This window comes from Hyalella azteca, unplaced genomic scaffold (genome assembly GCF_000764305.2).
Source record: "Hyalella azteca isolate HAZT.00-mixed unplaced genomic scaffold, Hazt_2.0.2 contig5025, whole genome shotgun sequence".
Lineage (NCBI taxonomy): Eukaryota > Metazoa > Arthropoda > Malacostraca > Amphipoda > Hyalellidae > Hyalella > Hyalella azteca.
This window is the reverse complement of record NW_025935231.1, coordinates 352629-375377: the sequence shown is the minus strand read 5'-3', so window position 1 is coordinate 375377 and position 22749 is coordinate 352629. Positions and strand designations below refer to the sequence as shown.

The 22749-nt window shown below is 37.4% G+C and overlaps 1 protein-coding gene across 2 annotated transcripts; it reads left to right on the top strand.

Moving 5' to 3' along the window:
* Positions 1-9832: 9832 nt before the first annotated feature.
* On the top strand, positions 9833-15324 carry LOC108668404 (deubiquitinase DESI2). 2 transcript variants are annotated; one of them, XM_018155620.2, is made up of 5 exons: positions 9833-9922; positions 12965-13121; positions 13689-13761; positions 14026-14119; positions 14292-15324. In XM_018155620.2, the coding sequence occupies exons 2-5, from the start codon at positions 12990-12992 to the stop codon at positions 14836-14838; spliced, it is 846 nt and encodes a 281-aa protein (XP_018011109.1). In that variant the 5' UTR covers positions 9833-9922; positions 12965-12989; the 3' UTR covers positions 14839-15324. The 2 variants fall into 2 exon arrangements, with proteins under 2 accessions (XP_018011109.1, XP_018011110.1); XM_018155621.2 differs by lacking the exon at positions 9833-9922 and adding an exon at positions 9966-10114.
* Positions 15325-22749: the final 7425 nt, after the last annotated feature.

Sequence of the window (22749 nt, the reverse complement as noted above, 5' to 3'; positions counted from 1 at the left end):
ACGTTCATATAGAGATTATGCTCAGCATGGTAGCAAGGAAGGTCAATAGAGAGGAAACTTCAGTTAAATTCAATAATTGGCAAGTGTAAATTGTAGCGCGTGTCTATAATTAAAACAAAACATCTAATGGATTTTGAGATACTAGGAAATGTGTTTATCGCGAGTAAAGACAGAGAAAACGGACTTTGAGGAGAGGAAATAGGGCAACATGGGGCAGCGCGCCCCCCACTTTTTTTAAGCAAATTTTTTGATGAAGTTTTAATTGATACGAGGTGGTTCTTTGCTTTCTTTAAAGGTACAACTAATGAGGAATATATGATGTAAATTAGACGCCTATAGAGATATTCAATTTTTAATGAAACACTATTTTGTAAAAAGTGTCAAAATGGGCCCATTGCCCATGGGCAATGAGCCCATGGGCTTGGGGCAAGGCGCCCACACTTGGTCCCTTTACCACAATTGCATATTTTTTGTTTAAAAATGATAAAATAACACTTTACAGTTAAAAATAAGAAAAATGTAATAAAAAATATGACATTCATTCATTTATTAACAACTCAAAGAATTATATCCTTAACTTGAAAAAAATATATTCTTGGCTTGAAAAATTTATCACTGACGTGAAGAAAAATATTTAATTAACATAAAAATATATATCCTTGACTTGAAAAATATATCCTTGCGATAAAAAATTCGTCCTTGACATGAAAAAATGTATCCTTGACTAGAAAAATATATTTAGTTGATCAGAAAAAAACTTCGTTCCAGTTTCGTCCATAATCCAGATATTATGTGCAGAGAATTCGTACCTAATCGTGATTTCAGCCAACACCATAAAAACTCATCAACTTTTGGCTCATTGGTGTTGACTGAAATCAACTTTTGCCAAGGCAAGAGTCAATAACTCGATAAGGGGTCATAAATACGCATAACTAGAAACTAAACCAGCTGCCTTGAGGCGGCAAATAAAAAATCATGCAATATGAAGTATAATTTGTAATTCAAAAGCAAGTCATAGTTTTGAAAAGGTCATTGAGACAAATCTAATGATGCATAACACAAGACTTCACCATGGGCGCTTTGCCCCGTGACACTCGTGGGCCCGTTTCCCCACTAGGTATCATTTCAATTTATATCGTGTCAACATTTTATTTTAAAAGCTAATAGTCTAAACTTGATCTCAAAATTATCCCGATAAATATTACTTTCAAAATATAATTCACAGTAATTTCAAAATCTTCATCTACAGTAATCATATAGTTTTATTTAGCAGCAAAAAAAAATTTATCTGGGCTAAAACAGTTATCCACAAATAACTTAAAAACACAAACACTTAGCAAAACGTAAATCCGTACACTTCATCCCAGTGAAACTGTCGACCGGCGGTAGAGAACACGGACCAATATCTGCAATACTTAGCGAGAAATCAGCTATGGGCCCATGACCCGCAGTGGGCTCGCTGCCCCATGTTACCCTATAACGAACATTGCGTTAAAAAAGAAATGATATGCCTTGATTAAAATAAATACATATTTTTGTGGCTAAAGAAAGAGATGATAGGCCCAGCGAATATGTAGCGAATATTGAGTATAAAAAGTGATAACGGGCTATAAGCAAAATAAAGATAACAGACCATGAGAAAATAAGGATATTACAGGCTGTAATTAAAGAATAAATATCAGGCACTGAGACAAGAAGGAGATAACAAGACGTTTATAAAGTAAATGAAACGGGCTAAAAGAAAACAGGGATAACTGGCCATAAGAATTCATGGCATAGCAGGTCCCAATAAAAGAATGGGCTAAAAGGCTTCGCGTGATGAAAGAGATAACAGGCTTGAGTAAAGAAGTAAATAACGAGTCTTGAATATAGAAAAAGATGAATACTTTGAGTAAAGAGATATGTAACTGGTCTTGAGTATGAAGGAGATTATATTTTTTGGGGAGATAAAACTATAATTAGCTTTGAATTGAGTGAGGACTAACGGGCGTTGAGTGAAGGAAGAGATGACAGGCCGTGAGTAAAGAGAAAAATAACGGGCGTTGAGTAAAGGAAGCGATGACAGGCCGTGAGTAAAGAAATAACGGGCGTTGAGTAAAGGAAGAGATGACAGTCCGTGAGTAAAGAATAACATAACGGGCGTTGAGTAAAGGAAGAGATGACAGGCCGTGAGTAAAGAGAAACATAACGGGCGTTGAGTAAAGGAAGAGATGACAGGCCGTGAGTAAAGAGAAACATAACGGGCGTTGAGTAAAGGAAGAGATGGCAGGACGTGAGTAAAGCGTGGGATGAGGAGAGAAAAGAATGCTGGGGTGAGGGCACTGAGAGGGAGGCTCGGAATTGATGGTGTGTCAGCCTGCGAATAATATTGAGCCCTTCACAGGACCCGGGGGGAAGGGGGGTGAAAGGGGGGTTGTAGGGAGCCCTTCACAGGACCCGGGAGGGAGGGGGGTGAAGAGAGGGATTGTAGGGAGCCCTTCACTGGACCTGGAGGGAAGGGGGGTGAAAAGGGGGTTTTGGGGGGCCCTTCACAGGACCAGGAGGGAAGGGGGGTAAAAGATGGGAGGGGTTGAAGTGAGCAAATGAGAAGGTGGGGGTGAAAGAGGGTGAGGGCTGGTGTGAAAGGAGGCAGGAATGAAGGGCGTGTGAAAAGGTAGAGTGAGTGAAGATGTAAATAATAGTACCTACCTATATTGGGTCAGAGTATTTAGTGAAAATAGGAAAGGGGGAAAATTAGGTAAAATGTGGATACAAATAAATTAATAATATTACTAATTGTAATTAGAGAGGTTTGAAAAGAAAGTACGAAGATTACAAAAAGATAGAGATACAAAAGATCGAGAATAAAGATGTAGACAAGTAGAGTGAAGGAGGTAATAAATGACTGTTAAAAGAGCGTAGTGTGATGGATGGGAGTGTGAAGGATGGGAGTGTGAAGGATGGGAGTGTGAAGGATGGGAGTGTGAAAGATTTACGAACATTTTAATTAGCTTTTGATTTCATTATTAATATGATTTTCAATGAGCACAATCTTGTTCTCAAAGCTTCAGCCACTCGATCATCAGGACGAACTCTCAGAGAAATTGATGGGTCATAGTGTCCAAATAGTTACATATACTGCACGTAGCCTTGATACGCCTTTACGATGTGCTAAACTGGGTCAGGATGACACAAATAGTGCAAAAAGTGCATCACTATTTGCACAAAATCTCACTGATTCTCAGAGTGAAGGATGAGCAACATTGAAGCAGACTCTTAAGGCCAACAACTTGTATAATCATTGAGAATTTATTGTACGATTTTACGCTCTTGAGTCTGAGAGCGATTTTAAAATTTTAGGCTCCAATGAGAGCTTTATATATTTGAAGATGAATGAATAAATCTTCAAATGTTTGTGAAGAAAATAATATTTTAAAATCTCGATCTAAATATGAATTACTACATATTTTAAAGTAAACTACGTTTAACTATGCGTATTTTTCGCATTCGTTTGAAATTGTTGGTCGCTTTTTCAAGTTATTTAGCCTGAATATCTCGCTATTTCTGTTTCAATATCATGCGTGTAATTTTGGTCTTATTTTTTTTATCAAAGATATATTCTAGAGACCTTAAACTGATGTAGGAGCTGGTCTCTGAAGCTTTTTTTAACTATAATATTTTTAATATAATTAGCATTATTACAATTCTTGGCATTTAAAATATGTTTATTTGTTGTGCACAAAGTTTCGATAATTTGCTGGTTTCGCTGTCTGCTTTCTTCACTTCAATTGTCACTCTGGCAAACCCATTAAATTGAATATATTTATCCGAAATAATACTAAGAAAGCCAGAGAATTTTTAATGATACTCTGAAATATCATAATGTTTACTAATGACCGTGATGTAACTGAACTATTGAACTGTTCCCTTAAACTTGCCTGCGCATTTGGAGCACATCAGAGAGCAATAATATTAAATAACCCTTTGACGAAATTAATCATCTCGTTCATAATAATGTGAAATATAAATGAATATTTCCGCATTTTGTTTGCCGGATCCTTTATTTTAATTTGTTAAGGTAAAAGTTTCGGAAAAGTTCTCTTCTCAATTTAGGTTAAAATATTCGTGGCCAAGCCGTCAATAAATGTATTGTATTTCGAATATCCATCTCACCTGAAAATAAAATTATTCACAAACAAACTTCCTAAGAATGTTTAAAATCCTCATTTGCAACTAACGTAAATTTTTTCTAGAAAAGGTGGTCCTCTAGCGAACGGAAATCTCTTTTCAAAAATAAAATGTTTCCGACGCACCCAGTCTGTATTTACCGACGTTCCGAAAACACAGTATTTGTTTTAACACGAGAGGCTGCATGGTCTTTCAAAAATGCAAATTAGACATTTTAATGTAATCTATTTACACCGCTAAAAATCATGAGATTTGAGGATACATCTAAAAAATTTAAATCTCAATTCACTTTCAAAAAATTCCAATGTCATAACGAATCCAACAGGTAATTGATAGCTGGATTCTCAAAATTTTGGATGCGATTATTTTATTAGTTAAAAAAACGTTTCGATGAAACCTTGTTTATATGATTCAATTTAATTTAAAAATTATTTTTCTAAATTCTAAACCGTGAATTTTCTTCATATAAAATATAATTCTCAAACCGTTCTTAAGTATGTGCAGAGAGCCTTTTTTGAAGCCTTTTCATTCTCCATATTTAAATATTGAAAAGTTTGAAAAAAAAAATCACAAAAAATAATGAAAAAAGGGTTAATTTACATTTAGATAATTATAGAACTATACAAATACATATAAATAAGAATTATCATGATCTAATGCATCCAGCAGTGATATTTCCCAGGCAGCCTTAACGACCACATATGCGGTTGCCTTGGAACTTCTTCTTCCGTCTCCGAAGAATTTAAAAACTTTGGCACCAGAGGGCATTGTCGCTTTATTTATATGGGCGAGCTAAAATAAAAGTTAGATGCGTAGTAACTTTCTAAAAGCAATTTCACGTTACGGCTTTTTGAATGGGATTTGCTAAATTTAGGAGATAGATTGTTATTGGCGCGCTAAGAAATTTGCATGAGACGCCGGCAAGGAAGGACGGCGTAGGGGAGCGGGAGCGAAGCTCAGGAAACTGTAAATATTCGTGTGTACCAGTACAATGTACATATAATTATAATTATACTTTCATCGATCTTAATAATTTCTAACATGACTACTCTGATGAGGAAATAGAGACCATGTAAATAATAATGGCATGTCTCTTTAAATTGAAGCTTTTCAATTATTGACTTTTTCAGAACATTCGTACTCGATGACAAATCATCGGAAATCATCGTTAAGAAATTTAGGCTTCAAGGGAAAAATCTCATACTGTATAGCTTCTAAAAAATATAAACAAAAATGAATATGTTTGTAATATGTGGCACAATATAGTTGTAAGTTTTATTCATTACGTTCATATTAAAAAAATAATGCTTAGTATTTTAAGTAATCAAGCAACCTTATTCAAATGTTTGGTTTAAAAGTTTTATTTCCCGCGACGTTTTAATTTCCATTAAATGGAATCCGGCCAAAGATGGTGGAATCTTCCTGTGCAAGGATTGAGTTCCTCAACTTCATTTTTTTCAAACATTGTTCTTGAATAGCTAGAAATAAGGTTAGGATATTCATGACGGGGAAAAACTTAATCAAAAGACGACACAAAATACAAATCATTTTCGGAAGCGTTGAAACAAAATAAAAAAATTAGATAACTTTTCTGCCATCACAGCCTGATTTGATATTGCAACAGAATATGGCTTCCTTCTGAAATAAACGCAACTCGAAAACATTCACGGTAATAGAGAAACAGTGAAGCGTCTGCTGCTGATTTTCTTAGCTACTTCGAAAGATTCATTCCCACGCGAGAGCATTCCTGCCTCTCCGATAGCATAAACTGGCTTCATAAATTACATCTTAATATGGCTAGCGGGGCCCAACAATACGATTATGTTAGCGATGGCTGTAAAGAATCATCACAGCTGCTTGAGATATTGCAATGACCTCTAGATCACGATGGTGCTTCGAAACAATGGCGGTAGGTAGTGCAGATACGGTAACGTTGCACTATATTTTATTGTGAATGGCTTGGGCCAGATAGCTGAATACATTAGTGACTGCTGTCCTTATCGAAATGGACGTCAGTGTCATCAGTTCATTTCTGTATTACTCGAGCAACACTGAGGGCTTATCAATGAGTTAATATAAAAATAGATTCTTCATTATAAAGGAATTTGAATTAAACATTTAGGTAGACACGCGGGAAAATGTGTGCCTCTATCTAGTTTCCCACAATATTTGACAGCAGAAAAATGTAAAATTCTTCGGAGACTAAGAAATAAAATCAGATCGAAATCATTGAATGGCGAATGACTAGGTGGAGGTAACGCGGGCTGACTTGAGATATCTAATTTAATGTAGATTTAGGATGAGGTAAAAGGTTTACGCTCGTTATGAGGCAAAATAGTATTTAGTTTTCATTAAACTAATTTTAATTAAATTAAACTAATTTTCATTAGTGTCAGTAAATTTTTCCATCGAAATTGATAAATGTCTTAAAAATCGTACTTTTTTGCAGTGAGTCTTGAAATGCGAGGTATTTATGGCAAAACAAGCATATAAACTTTTGTAAACTAATGTCTCTTTGACATTTTACATCTGATTTTACATCTGAAATTGCGTCAAAAACACACACTATGTTGGTCGCACTGCTAAGCGTATGAGATCCATAGCAATACGTGCAACTCAACTGCAGGGTCAATCAAAGTGAAAATTCTACAAATGAAACGCAAAATGGTCTCAAGTGCGATTATTAAAGAATATTCCCTCTCACGGGAATAATAACAAATTTAATTATCACTCACAGGGACAAATGCTTGTGTTCTGGAATCTAAACTTTTTATATTCAGTACTAAGTTATCAGTATTCTTATCAAATAAGTTTAGGTAAATTATGTTCTCGATTTCCATGAACTCAATTTATTTAAATTGCTCTCGTAACTAAGCTTATTTTCCTTGACAATTCTAGAGTAATGCGCCTCAAAAAAAATTCATGTCCAATTTTCTTCAATGCATCAACGTGAAAAGAGTAATTATGTAATTTTAGCGAGGTAAGTCACAGGGTATAGCAATATAATGTTGTGTAGTATGAAGGAAAATGTTACCGCAAAAATGTTGTTTCCATCTCAGTTACAGGACCATTCGTGCAATGGCTCCGAAGACAACAAGGCTGGATGCGCTCGGGAGCCATTATTCACGGCCTTCTATCTGAGTTGTCTGGCTCTGAACTGAACAAATGGAAGCAGTAGACAAGGTGCTCAACAATATCAGAACAAGTGTAATCAAATGCTAAAGTTGGCCTCGTGACTGATGGAGATTGAACACATGACATGGTTCCGCAACATCTGACTCTCGTATGAAATGACGTCACGCAGATCTCGCTGACATGGCTGAATTAGGTTGCTTGTATGCGCGTTAAGACGCCTCGCACAAGTGAACAATTCCACTTCAAGACTCGCAGAAATAAGCCCCCTGTCCACCTCTGAGAGTAATTGTGGACTGAATAGTTAAAGATATTTATGTGTGCATTAGTATATCCGACAGCGTTAGGGATGATATTGATGACTGCAACGAGATTGAGAATGTATTTACCTTCATTTTGTACTTATTCAGCGAGAATATGCGAATATTAATAAACTTGTAAAATGATGAAATAATTACTAATTGATTAAATGATCGGAAACATGTATTTTTATATGTTTTCCTTTTTTCATACGTCAGCTATGTCACATCACTGAACTTCAGTCAATTGATCTTTCATATGAATGTCCATGATATATTGAATTCTAAATCAAGTTAAACTAACATTATCTAATGACGCCGCGACGGGCGAGTTCAGCAATACAGTTTTGTACCTGCATAGTACAGACCGGCTTCACATCGTGATATTAGAGCCTGTCACCTGCCATTATGATTATGTTATCTGTTACCTCGCAAGGACGTCGATCAGAGTGCATGCCTCAAGTGTGTGAATGCTGCTACCAGACGTAGGAACCTTTGTGTGCGTTGTGCGTGATGCTGTTGCATTCAAAGCATGGCACACCGAATCGACACTTCTCCGGACCCGCCTGCGAACTCAAACGCGAAACCCAACTACTCGCTCAGCTTTATTGAACATGATAAATATCGAACGAGTGGTTTAGAATATGATAGAAATAAATGAAAAAATTGCAAATGATAGAAATTTTAAATTCATGAATAAATCTAAAAGCAATATAGATCTTTTGAGGTCTGACAAAAAAAAGTAACTAACGAATGAAAAATATGGTCACCTAATTAACATTTTCTCCAAACTCACCGGCTGACTCAATAGCGACTGAAACGCAAAACCAACGTTATTGCATTTGCTATACCCATAACTCTGTTAATTCTGTAGTGATCTATATTGAAGCAAACTAATTCTTGGAGCACCAAAGTTCCGCCTCGAGCATCGTCACAATTTCTCGCACTCATCATCGTTCATATTATAAACAAAAAAACATTTATTTTGCCCTAGTGCCTCTCTTACTTAAAACTCCGTCAATTATGAAGCTTTCCGGATGAAATTTATCATTAGAAAAAATGTTAAAGCATGGTTAAATGGTTTCTTTTAGATCTCTTTTTTAAAGAAACGAAGTTTGCAAACGATTAGTTTATGTTAGGCAGGGTTAGGCATGCATAGACTATTTATGACAACGTAGTCACAATAACATAACCTAAAATAACATAGCCCGACTTGACCTAATTAATAAAACGTGAGCAAATAAAATACGATTGGTCGATTGCATTGTTCATAGAACTTGGTAATTGCCGGCTTATTGTAGAACATTTATCTGCAGATGACACGGCCGACAGAATCGCTGATCGAAATATTTTAGCATATCCTATTTAATTACAGAAAAAAAATAAAAATAAAACATTCTTTTAGCGTGAGTTGAGCATAACTCCCATAAAAGAAACACTAGGCTTGTATATATGACGGGTTATCTTGAATTAATATCAGTTTAATAGACGAAGATACAATACAACATAAAATAAGTATGATTTATAACTATTCAATGTACATTTGCTCACACGCTCATGACTGTTCATGATCCTAAATGCTTGTCGTAGAAATTATTCAAATATTGTCTGAGAACTGAATCATCAAATACTTCTCTTAGCTTAACTGTTTTTGTTCCCAATAATTTTTCTATAAAAGTAGTTTATATAAGTTGCTTGCGAGCAACGGCTTCTCGAATCATCATGAAACGTGCTTGAAGGCTGGAAGCAATTTAAAGATTTTATCTTTAACCTCTCTTTAAGATACTTTGATTGATCAAATGAATATTATATTCATGTTACAAATAACCCTGGCAATCGTGCATTTATGGTGGTGGCGGGTTATAACTTATAGCCTAGGTTCAGAGATGACCTCACTTCAGGCCAGCCGTTGCACCTGGACATGGCAAAGGTTGATGAAGTTTCTAGATTGTTTTTCTTCGCTTCACTTTATTTCTTCTGGTTCTTGTACAACATCCATGTCCACCATTGACATGATTCTTCTCACGTTTTGTTGATCTACATCTGTTCTTCAGTTTCATAGGGTCTCCAGCCGTTTTGTACATGTGAGATATGTGCCAACTGCTTTCATGATGCTTTTGTGCATTTATGCAAAACGATGCAGCACTTTAATTTGATTTTTTGTACTTGCGATTGTCAATAAATTCTAATTTGATTAATTCTATTAATTCCTAATTCAAACAGGTAAAAAAATTTACGCACGACTCCTCACTCGTCTTTATTGAGCTCATCTGTATTGAGACCTCCACCGGATTATCATAAAGCTAATTTTGATCATCGAAGAGGTGTGTTTGCAATTTCAAACTTAATGCCTACTTGCCAAATGGATACGACCCTAAAATAATTTATTTCTCATAATAATACTGAAATGAAATATTCACTATTATAAACTTTCCATCTGAATGTATAGCCTAATATCATTTTTTCTATGTTCTAACCATGTCAGTGAAGGTGATTCACTTCATTTCACGAGTCAGGTCAGGACTTCATCATATGTTGTCCTTGTCACCGTCCATCTTCAAGCTTTCAGAATTTTCAGCGTGTTCTTGTTCAGGCAGAATCAGGTCTCAACCTCCAATCAGCAATTAACAATGGCAATATCAAATATGTACATATTTACATTTTCTGTTCATGTAGACTTGCATGATTAGCTTTAGCTAGGCCCTTTCAATAATTCAATTCAATTCTTGAGTTGTTGATCTGTTGTTCTAGCTCTAAACTTGAAAATTGCTGGTTTGCTTTGCTGCTGTAGCTAAATGTAATCATGTAATGCCATGGTAGCCTAGATGGTATGGTGTGATAGGCCCATAGTGACAAAGCAGAGAATTTTTTAGACTCTCCCTCAAGTTCATTTTTGAGTCCTATAAGTAGACCAGTAAAGTATCATGGATACCAGCATTATCATACTTGAGAAATTGGTTTAAACCTTGAGTTTTGAGGAAATTAAAAATGAACTGATTCCAAAAAAGCTCTGGTTTGCCACTATGGTGATAGCCTAGGCCACTATGCAGAGAGTGATAAAGATTTGAAAGATATTCGGAGACGAATTAGCAGACAAATTTACTTCTTTGAAGATCTTGCCGACGCCATTTACCAATCTTCCCGAAGCTTCGGCGACGCAGTCAACCTTCCAGAAGCTTCGGCTATGCTGCCAACGATGCTTTCTGTGAGGCGAGTCAGGCGACGTTTTCCGCAAAAGCAGCGTACAGCGTACAGCTGATCAACACATTTGGCAACCTTCTAGAATCTTCTAGAACCTTCGGCGACGATTTTCTCTAATCTTCAGCAAGGCAGAGCATAAGAGAGAACACCGAAACACCACTGGCAACAGTGTGAAATAAAATCTTCAGCAAACTTATTTAATTTATTGTTTCACTTTAAATGCTTTACCAAATACCAACACATTTTTTTTAGCATAATTGAACAAGTTTACTCTACTACTACTCTTGGTCGGATTGTTTACATTACATCGTGACGCGTTAGGGACGCTTGACCCGCTTGACCGGGCTCCATTGTACTGTCTTCTCTTCCTTGCAAGTAGATAAATACATACATTATGATACATAGATAGATAGTGTAGATACATACATAGTTCATTGAAGACCAGAAAATTCTTTTTTGGCAATTTTCTTATTAGTGTTTTCACTAGATCGAACAATATTTTTCGTTTGCACTTTTAACTTGATAATGAATGATTAATACATTTGAAACGTTGTTAAAGAAATAAAAATGTCCATCGGTACCTATGCTGATTTTCGATTTACCAGTGCAAACGAAAAATATTGTTCGATTTATTGAAAAATCTAATAAGAAAATTGCTAATAAAACAAATTCAGGCATAAAACTTCCAAGTGGTTAGGTACTTTATAGAAACTGAGCAAGTTAGCCTATGTATTTTATGCCTTTAAGAAGTTCATTTTTTGCCTCAAATAACGATGTTGGGTAGAAAAAGTGGTCTTGGTGGATCGAAATAATATATGAACGTTCAAAATTAGAATTCCATCCTGGCAGGGTAAATGCACCATATTCCAACACTGTGAGTGTGGGTAATTCTGACACCCCTCAACTTTTTCCTTTATATTAAGCTTGGTCTTAGTTCCACGCATGCGTGATGCGTAGAGGGTTGAAATAGTGACATCAAACTATTGTGCGCCAGATTTCCGCAAAACACTAGGTCTAGCAGGAAAATGCTAAGATCTGCAGAGTAAAAGTCCAAATCAACTAGTGTAGTGAGAACATTGAAACACATATGAAAGTTGATAGTTGACCTTGCTTTACTAAATAGTGATAAACAGTTTGTGTAGAAAGAATCTTATGGTTTGAGACTTTTAAATAAGTCTGTGAATATATTAGGAATTCTTTAAGTATACTTTTATTTGCTGATTTTAAAAGGTAAATAAATTAATAGATGATTGAGTTAAGAGATGGTTTTAGACACATTAAAACTAATTCCTACAAGGTGTCAGAATTAGGACACACAGCCATGACACTGGGTGTCGTATTCTGACACAGCTCACACAGGGTGTTGGAATTACGATTTTAAAATGCTGTTGGAATTAGTCTCACAATATGCCGCATTTAGTCACACACAGTGTCGGAATTCAGCAATTTTATAGATTTGTATTCTAAAGGCTTTTAAATAAATATGGTAACAGTTTGTGACGTTTCATCATTGCTGGTGTGACGTAAACCAATCAGAACTTGAGTTGCGCATACTTGACTTGACAAGTTAGACGCTTGAGGCCTTTCTCAGAGACCTGTTTGTCTCTCCGAGACTATACTAACTTTTGTAATATTAGCAAAATTTGGGGGCGGCTGGGTTGCAAAAAAAAGTTAGTGTCTAGTTCTGGCATGATGGAGCATGGATACGGTGATCTTGGATGCTCCATGGAAGGATACGGTGATCTTATTTATTTAACATAGTGGCATTCTTAATGCCTTGTAAATGACCATGTACCTATGTAATTGAGGAGCGCGGTGACCAAAATAAGAGTGCGTTTCCTCCAAAATTATAGGGATAGACTGGATGAGCAAACTACTGTGCTCCAGCACCCAAATCACTTCCTTAACTGCCACTCCTCCAAGGCCCCCAAAAGCCCTAATTCATAGAGTGTTTTTAATTAATTTGACCAAACATGCCTTGTTTCTTTTTTCTTGGGCTTTTATAAATATCTTACATACCTATTGCCCATTTGCCAAATGCTACATTTTTATTACATGATTAAATGTGGAAAAATTTAAAAAGTCTTGGAAAGAATCATGGCTTTATTTTTCTAGAAGCATTATATATACATAATAGATTTGAACTTCTGTTTTTCTTATTGCAGGTGCAGTGTTGGTTTTTAATTCTGCATGTGGGAAAGTGTTGGCTCACGTTGTGCTCTGCCATTTACCAGCTGTTTAGGACCAGGACCTGGTGAAGAGTCGGATGATCTCCTGACCAGCATGGCACGCATGCCTGTCATCCTCAATGTCTATGATATGGTTAGCTGCCATGAAATTTTTCTTGCAATATAAAATAGACTATCAATTTATTAGTTTGACTTCACATTTTAGAATAAGGATTTCATTTGATTTATACATATGTATACATAATTTTGTAATAATTACAAAATATAATAATATACATAATTTTGTAATTATGTGGCTATGATTAGTTCACATTATGAAGCGCTATTTAAAATAAAATAAACTTAACCTGACTAATCCTAACCCCTGTGGGGGTAATCTAAACCCTAAACTAGCCTATTTTACAACCCTAATCCAAACCTATCCAAAGTGGTGTTGAAAGCTTGTTGCACAATAGTACCTATTCATCTTTCTGGTGTAACACATTTTACTCACTAATTACTGAAGTTATAGTGTGATGCAGTTTTTGTTGCTGAATTACAAGAAAATGTTGCCCTATTGACTGATTTATATACATATGTATGTTTAAATACTCCTGCCTGAAATGTTTCAGAGGTGTAATAAAGCCTGCTCTACATATATTAGGATGCTGAACATAAGTTGACTGCTCTGTTGTGGTAATGATTTGCTCTTCCTTCACAGTACTGGACAAATGAATACACATCTTCCATTGGCCTTGGTGTTTTCCATTCAGGAGTTGAGATTTACAACACTGGTAAGCTTCAGTTTATACCTATATTTGTTGAGATATTTAATTTCATTCATCAAACAATTGATGAAACGAATTCAGTTCTTAGTTGGAAATAGTATGCAAATGACATGGCAGTTTTTCTAGCTTAATTTTACTAATTATGTATAAAATTAGAATTCTTCCAATTCATTACTCTGGTATAGTCTTTGATACAACTATCAGTCCTTGCACAAAAAATAGATTCCACTGATGACACAAACTTAATTCAATTATTTTATTTGTTGTCAGAATATGCATATGGTGGGCATCCTTTTCCTATTTCTGGAGTTTTTGAGATCACACCAAAAGATGCAGAAGATTTGGGTGAACAGTTCAAGTTCAAGTAAGATTTTATTTTAAGGATTTTTGGATCCAATATTTCATGAGACAAATGTACCCATAGCCTTATCAATATTTTAACTTGTCTTCATCATTCCTTGTGTGTTGATGTCTAGTTTTGTTTGATGCATTTTGTCCTACTGATATCACTGATGTACACGTATATATCCCTATAGGCAATCCCTGCATCTGGGCCACACAGACTTTACAGAAGATGAAGTCAAGCGCATTGTACTGGACCTGGGCAGGGAATATCGCGGTGACCGCTACCATCTCATGAGCAAAAACTGCAACCACTTCTCATCAGCACTCACACAAATATTAATTGGCAAGGAAATACCAACATGGGTCAACAGACTTGCCTACATGTCTTCATGTGTGCCCTTCCTCCAACGTTGTCTTCCCAAGGAATGGCTTACTCCAGTTGCACTGCAGCAGAGCATTGAAAGGCCTAGAGGTATTGAAAACTTGGGTGAAGAATGTGCCAGTACAGGCAGCAGCAGCAGCACCAGTCCTATGGGTCTATACTCAGCATCTTCCCTTCTTCAGCAATCTAAACTACTACACAGATCTAATCACCAATCTACGACCAATTCCTCGTGTTCCAGTTCCTCTTATTCTAAGGATGTAAGCGGCGGTACAGTAATGAATAGTAAAGCTTTAGGAGGAAGTTCAGGAGCGTCACGCCCCAACGCTTCGTCTCACGACAGAAATTCCTTATAGCACTTGTGCTTCTTGAACTCTCGTGATGCCGCCCAGTGCTACTCCTCTTGTACATAAGAACCAGGTACGAATGATGAGCTTCTTATGTGTACAGGGCCCAGTTTTAAACAGAATTATTTTCCTGCCATTGCTTGCGTGCATGCCTATTTTAACTCATTAAAGACCAAGTCCGAATATTTTTAACTGGGATTATTCCTAATTCATCCCCTAGCTCATTAAGGGACCTGGAAAGTTTTCCATGCCCTTTTTGTACGAGTATTACGTCCACGGCTGATAGAAATAGCTCAATTGGCGTCGCGCAATTTCAAAATTAATGGACATGAACAACTTTTGATATAAATGCACTTTTTATGTACCTGTGAGGTTGTACTTGAGATTTTTCTCGAATGTTCTCCTTGTGCAAAAAATTATGAACTTGAACGATTTAATAAACTTCTTATAATGAGCTTCGAATTTCCGGAGATCGCATCAACCGTGTGCTTATTTGTTTAACACGTTGACTACGATTGCTTCATCTTGTACTTTTGTTTCATTTTTCTAGTACTTTTATGGAACAGGGTTGCCAGACTTTCTTTTTTTACCGGACAAATTCCGCGATTTAGTTTTTTCAATTTAGGTGGTCGGCTAAAATTTATGATTGGGGTTGTAAGGAGCACTTCCAGATTAAATAAAAAAAATTGAAATTTTACACCGGAAGCTACAAATATACTAGTATATATTGAGTTATAGGCCTTTTTGGCCTTTTTGTTCACGGACTTAATTGGCCGTTTTTAGGCCATCTGGCAACCCTGAATTATGTACCAGGAGAAATACATTTCGTGGTACGCATATGTACCAATACGTAGTCAACGTGTTAATTGGTAGGTGCGCGTTTTAGGCCCTGAATTAAGTTAAGAAGCTTTTCATGGACTGAAATTAAAGCAGTGGTTTTTATGGCGCCCTGCTATTGGGCTATGTGTACAAGAAACTTGTATCCACTTATGTTTTTCGACCTAATTAAGATGTTCCATGACTAAAGCCTATACAAATATACATGGCAGGGAATAAGCTGTGGATTCCCGCCTGCATTTTATATTGTTTTATTGTTAAATTAGCATTTTGGAAAGAGCATCACTGCCTTGTAAATGACAAAGATCTCGCTCTGCTGAGCCTACGTAGGTACGTCAAGATGCTGTCTGTGTTGAAAGCCAAGAATGTACGTGGCTTCCATTTTTTACTGGACAAATTATGTGCTAATGCATCATATAATAATGTAATTTATTATCTTCTATTTTTATACAAGCCTGTTTAGTACGCTACTGCTGGCAGAAGAGGCTTTAAATGGTAGGTTGACTAATTAGTATTTGTACAACGTGTTATTTAAATGATTGTGTGACTGTTTTTCTTGAGCTTCGCTTGTATGCAAACTTATTCATGAATGAGTTATTTGTATCCGTTAGCATTGGTTGTCTTGCATACACTTATCATCAATTTGTGTAGTTCTTATCCTACTCAAAAACTATTTTCTAATAGGCACCTGATGCATTTATTTCGTGTCAAGTCTTTTTAACGTTTTTGATAATTATTATGGAAATGTCGGTGAAATTTAAGTTAATGTTTGCCACAAGTATTGGCATAACGTGTCTAAAACTTCAACGTGTTTTATCTAATGCAAATTTGTTGGTCTTCCTGGAGGTTGTTTTCTCGTGTTCTAGGTAATCTTCTTGTTCGATTTTTGGTTGTGAACAAACGATATGTAGAACTTTATTCTACATTTAAATGCTGTTATTAAGCTTAATCTCTTTACCATTGTCAAGATGAAGCTATTTCTCACATAAGCTCGTTTACCTGTCAGTTGTTATAACTGTTGGTGTGCTGTTGCTTCTGGAAGCCAACTTCATCAGTGTCACTGCTTCAGCCTGGTTGTTGGGATAACAGCGGTGTCTGTGTTAATTAGGTCTTTAGACGTATCGCCGACTCCTAACATCACAGAACATTCACAGCTTGTTGCGGTCTCGAATACACAACTAACTGCTCCAATTTTGCTTTGCTTAACCGCCCGGCCTCCTGCCAATTCTGACCAGAAACCGTCGTCCAGAGCTGGGATGGAACGGACACCTCTCTGATCCAATCCTGGATATCTCTGAACTGTAACCACAGGGTCACTCTTTGATGTTGGTGGAGTGTGAGGACCCGACTTTCTGGCTTCGAATATTTTAGTCTCATACGTCGATATGCTGTGACTGTTCTATGAAAATTCACTTTAATTATGCGTAGCGGCTGATTTCGTGATTATGATTGGTCGATTTAGCTTGAAAAGCCGTTGTGAATGGCTAACGGTATAACGAACAAGTAACTATTTTTGGTGGTACGGCCTGTGGCGTCAGAAAATCAGGGTGGCAACATCGCTTTTTACTGTACGCTTGTACTCTTGTTCATACAATTATGCGTTGAATATACTTGAAAGCTTGCATCACTAGAATACTTCTCTCTGCTTGTAGTTGATCAAGAAATAATTGAACTCCATATTTTATCTTATAAAATACAGGTTTTCTTTATCCTGAATTTATCATTTCCATTCTCCGCGAGTTTCACTGCTTTGGCTCATATTAAGGTAATCCTTATTCTTTTAAGCCTATCCCTCGCAACTGACATATTAGGGTAAATTTGATAACAAAAACATAGTAACAAACTTATTACATTTTATACTTCTATTCTTACGCATTTTTGAGATGAGACCGTGAAAGTTCAGTACGCATTGCATATGACGGTTGCTCGAGTACCGGCAGTGCGGGACTGTGGGTTGGTGGCTCAGTGTCTCCTAGACTGACATCTTTTGACAGGATTTAGTACGTAGAATATTCAAAAATAACTGGATTTCATTAAATTCTTCGTAATTCTGCGCTGATATAAGTATGTCGCGGCTGAGCCGTGTCACAAGGCGGGTGTGCGTGCTGCACGGGCTCACAATTGGCCAACACGCTTTGCTGGTTCAACTCTATTTGCTCATTTTGTGCTGAAGCGTTTCCGTAAAAAGGCTGAAGTGAAGTCAAAGGAAAGAGGTGGCCAAAAGGGGCAGGGTGGCCCAGTGGTTAAAGTTCAGAGTACCAAAATTGGAGCACAGAGGTTCGGGTTCGATCCCAGCTCTGTGCGCTTGTTTCTGGTCAGAATCGGCAAGGAGGCCGGGCGGTTAAGCAAAGCAAAATTGAAGCAGTGAGTTAAAAATGAGCAGTGTTAAGAATTGGCGACAGGCCTCTGGCCTACGAAGCGCTGAAACCGCTATAAAAGAATGCGAACAAAGGGTGGTAGCGTGAAGTAAAAAGTGATTCCATATTTTCTTACTGATAAACGAGGGTAAGCTATGGAGTGAAGGCACAGTGTTGTATGCGACGTGGATTTACTTCACCTGAAACCTAATTTCTCCTAAGCCGAGCTTTGTCACCTTTATCCTGCCTCTCCGTCTACCTTTACACGATTAACATCCTCGTAAGGGTCTTGTATAGATCACCGAACAGTTCCTATGATAAAGTAAAGTAAAGCCTTTTACCCCTGTTCTAGGAATCTGCGCAAGACTCATTTTAAACCAGAACATCACCAAGCCAACCCACTTTTGTGGTATACAGACCACAAATATTCTCCACCAGTGTTTACTAATGAGTAATAAAGAATCTATATTAGATGAGCTTAGCCACGAGGCTCCGTTGGACAAAAGCCACCACCAATCAATGTTTTTCAGTATTAATGCTATAGAGAAAAGACGCCTAGGAAGCGCGAACGTTCGAACTTTGCGAGAGGCGACTATGTTAAACTCCGTGATGCAGTGACTGCGGCGAATATTTCAGACTGCATCGAGGACATAAATGTGGCTGATTTGTGGTTGTTTTTCAGACACTAATGACTGATTAGATTATGCCTGGAGTGAAAAAGTCACAGTAAATGAACAGTACAGTTATAGCTAAGCTAAAGTCCAAGGAAGAAGCCTGCAAGCGTTATTCACGAACTCGCATCGATACTCATTTTGGGAGCGCAGCCGTGCACCACCATATTTGTGCACCAATAAGCCCTGAATCGAACGCCTTGGATTTCTCCGGACCTACACCAATCAGCCGTCCACCACTCGGCTTTGACCTCTTCCGGCCTTGACCACCACCTGCCGTGCACCACCAGGCCGCGGATCGAATATGACTTCCAGGCATCGTTAAATTACGTAATTTTACGTTCACCGCATCTGAGGTTAGGTTTCAGATATCATAGTTCTGTTCCAAAATTTATCGTCCTTTGACAAGTGGCCGTTCGACCGAGGGCTGGTTCGACCCACGGCCTAGATACGGACGGCTTGAAGTGTTGAAGGCTACGTTCCGGAAGGCAGGAATCATGATGGTCCATTACATCCAGGGCAGTGGTGGTCTTCGGCAGGCGACTCTTATTTTAACCAGCATGCAGGAGCTCGAAATCAAGCTAAAAAATCTGTCACACAAATATTGCCAAAAAATAAAAAAAAATAAATGCGGCATTTCTTATTTGAAAAGTAGATCAAGGAAAGATATCCTCTGATAAGGGCAAGGCTAACGTTCTTTTTAGTTCTTTAGCAGTGTGTTTACAAATGAGGACTTGAACAGCATTTCAGCTATTGAGGATCGCCCAGGAGGCTCAAAATTAACAGTTTTCGAAACGCACGAAGAAGAGGTTCTCCAGCAACTGGTCACTCGGAATCCCAAGTCATGTGGACGAGACGGCTTCCATCCTAGATTGCTCAAAGAATTATCAACCACCCTGGCCGGCCCTTTGACAATGCTCTTTCAAAAAAGCTTAAAAGAGACTTAGCCGGCCGAATGAAAAAAAAAAACTCGGGTAAGACTATGTTCAAAAAAGGTGACAAAAGTAGCCTCGGAACTATCGCCTTGTCAGTTTGACATGTCTTGTTTGAAGGCAATGGAATCTGTAGTGCATGAAAGGATCATCGATCACTTAAATGTTAGCCATCTCCTATCAGACTGTCAACATGGCAGTCAGTCAGTCAGTAAATCCTGTACCACTAACCTCTTGTCTACTTGTCTACGTTGAACGATTGGACTTTCCTGCTGGACGAATGGGAGCCAGTGTATGTTGTGTAACCTCGATTTTGCCAAAGCATTTCACAATTCACAGTGTTACACATGAGCGGCTGTTGCTTGCGTAAAGTGAATTCTTTGGGAATAGAGGAAAATGTACCCCGATGAGCGATGAATCATAGATTTTCTAGTAGGTAGACGACAACGTGTCAGTATTAACGGAACAGTATCAATGGCGTGCCACAATGATTAGCGTTCTTGGACCTATTATGTTCGTTGCTTTGTGATGATCGTCATACCGTATAATAATTATATATTTATTTGAATCTGTATTTATCTTTGCTACTCTGAAGTTTTCTGAGCTCATCTTTAATTTTCTTAATTTGTTTTGAAAATATTCTCTCAATTTATAGTCATACTTATGAACTAAACAACTGGTTCTTTCGAGAAGGACGTCTAGTTAGGTAGAATATTTGGATAGGATAAGAGTTTAGTCGATTAGCGGAAGTCGAGTAGTCGAAGTTGGGTGAGGGAGTCTTGTGTACACTGTCCTATGCGTAAAGCGTCTGAATTTACGGTCATGAATTACCAGTGTCTTGTTTTTATCCCCCAAGAGACGTTTACTACCAAAACTTTACTATCACAAACGGCTTTTGTGTAATGGTTGCCTCGTGAAAACTGCTGCAGCGTGTGTGCCACGACTGCTTATAAACGATCTGCCAGAAGTGTCAGGCGTGTGCTCTACCTATGTACGAAGTATGCCGATGACACAAAAGTTTATAATCCAGTTAAGGATGCGTCAAATGAAGTAAAATTAGTACAATAGCAATATAATGTTGATAGTTTATTTAACCGAGCATAAACATGGCAGCTTCGTTTTAATGCCGACGGCCCGACATGTGTGACTGTGAAGTACTTATCCTCGGGAAGAACAATGAACATTTGAACAGCAAGATAAGATAACAGTATGAGAAGACATGGTTGCAACGAGAGAGAAATGATTGAAACGTCTATAGTGGAAAAAGATTTGGGAGTTTATGTCGACACGAAGCTAAAATTTTCTAGGAATATTGAAACGTAAGCTAATAAATCCAATAAACTTCTTGACAGATCAGACGCGCGTACGAGTTCCTAGATAGCAGAAGTGATGAAGCTGCTTGTCGCTGTTGTGCGCCCAAATCTAGGGCTAGATTTTGGACACGCCGTGCAGGTCACCGAAACTTGAAAATGACAAAAATTTAGAGAGTGTTCAAAAACGTGCAATTCCAGGCATGAAGGGCAATTCTTGCGAAGAAAATTAAATATTATGAAGCAGCTTCCAAGTCTCTGTTAAGTGTTATCAACATCTGCGTGGTGGCCTCATTGAAGTAGACAAGTATACTGTATACTCATGGTGTCCCAGAAGGATGACTAGAATTTGAAACGATAACTAACAGCAGGGGCCACGGCTATAAACTAAAAAACTGCGTTGCAGCTCATCCACGCGAGACGCGACAGCGGCGACACCACTTCTCGTTTTGATTCACCGACATGTGAAACAGCCTTTCAGTGTTTCACATGTTTCACCAGGAATGGGCCGGAAATGTCTAGCACGAAGTCGAACCTGGTGGAAGTCTAGTACCTATTTCATACTATCGTCAGTTTTGAAAGGATCCGGTCAAAGGACCTGTTTTTAGATCTGGGAACACGTCACGAAAAGTACAAGAATCGGCGACATGCCACATAAGGACTATTTATTCTTCAGCGCCGACATCACTATGATATGATATGGTGCATATCGTCAATCTATGATGCATGTCATCAAACTATGATGCATGCCAACAATCTATGATGCATGCCAAATGATGCCATCGGCCCATCAATCTATGATGCATGCCATCAATCTATGATGCATCATGCATGTCATGATGTCATCAATCTATGATACATGTCATCAATCTATGATACATGTCATCAATCTATGATACATGTCATCAATCTATGATACATGTCATCAATCTATGATGCATTTCATCAATCTATGATGCATTTCATCAATCTATGATGCATTTCATCTATCTATGATGCATGTCATCAATCTACTAGTGTATGTATGATGTTTTTGCGAAGCTAATTTAAAAAACATTTAACGATTTTATTGTTGCACTTTCGATTTATTTACTACATCCTTGTGATAAAATCCTTTTTTTACTACATCTTTACAATCAAATTTTAACTTTATTTCACATCAAGTATAGTTGTCTTAGCAACACACTGGTGTAACTGCACCAAATTGTGTTAACAAATGTTCTATATACGCATAACGAGCCCCACGGTCTATTAGAAAATGAAATTACCTTGAGTATTAATGAACCGGTAATTGGATATATTCCGATTGATTCTAGCCCAGCCTCCTATTTCGTTAACAGTGCGCCTGGCACTAGCATTACCAGCCCTATTATCAATTACCAGCCCTATTATCTATAACCCGCTCTATTATCAATTACCAGTCCTATTATCAATTACCACTTTACCAGTCCTATTATCAATCACCAGCCCAATGATCAATTACTATCCCAATTATTAATTGAAAATGACTCGACGATTCTTGAACTCCGATTCTGTGGGTAATCAGAATTTTTTACAGGACAATCACTAAAAACTCTCATAGGTTGTGGAATTCCAAAGTTAAAAATAAAGAAAACCTTACGAGGCCTAAGTAGCATAAGCTAACCAGTTCACCAAACCAAATCAAGCAATTTTTTAAGTATTTTTCGATTGCTATTCAGGAGATACTGTAGCGTTCAATTGTGAAAAAATGTACCAAAGAAAAGTTTTTTTTTTTCTTTCAGAGGATTCTTTAGAGATGAACTAGAAGAGTTAAAAAATTAATGTGGCAAAG

Bases quoted from the DNA above. Each gene is read 5' to 3' on its own strand.
- LOC108668404 (XM_018155620.2), top strand. From the start codon at position 12,990: ATGTGGGAAAGTGTTGGCTCACGTTGTGCTCTGCCATTTACCAGCTGT. The intron at 13,122-13,688 runs GTTAGCTGCCAT...CTTCCTTCACAG, and splicing joins TCCTCAATGTCTATGATATG to TACTGGACAAATGAATACAC. The intron at 14,120-14,291 runs GTAAGATTTTAT...ATATCCCTATAG, and splicing joins GGTGAACAGTTCAAGTTCAA to GCAATCCCTGCATCTGGGCC.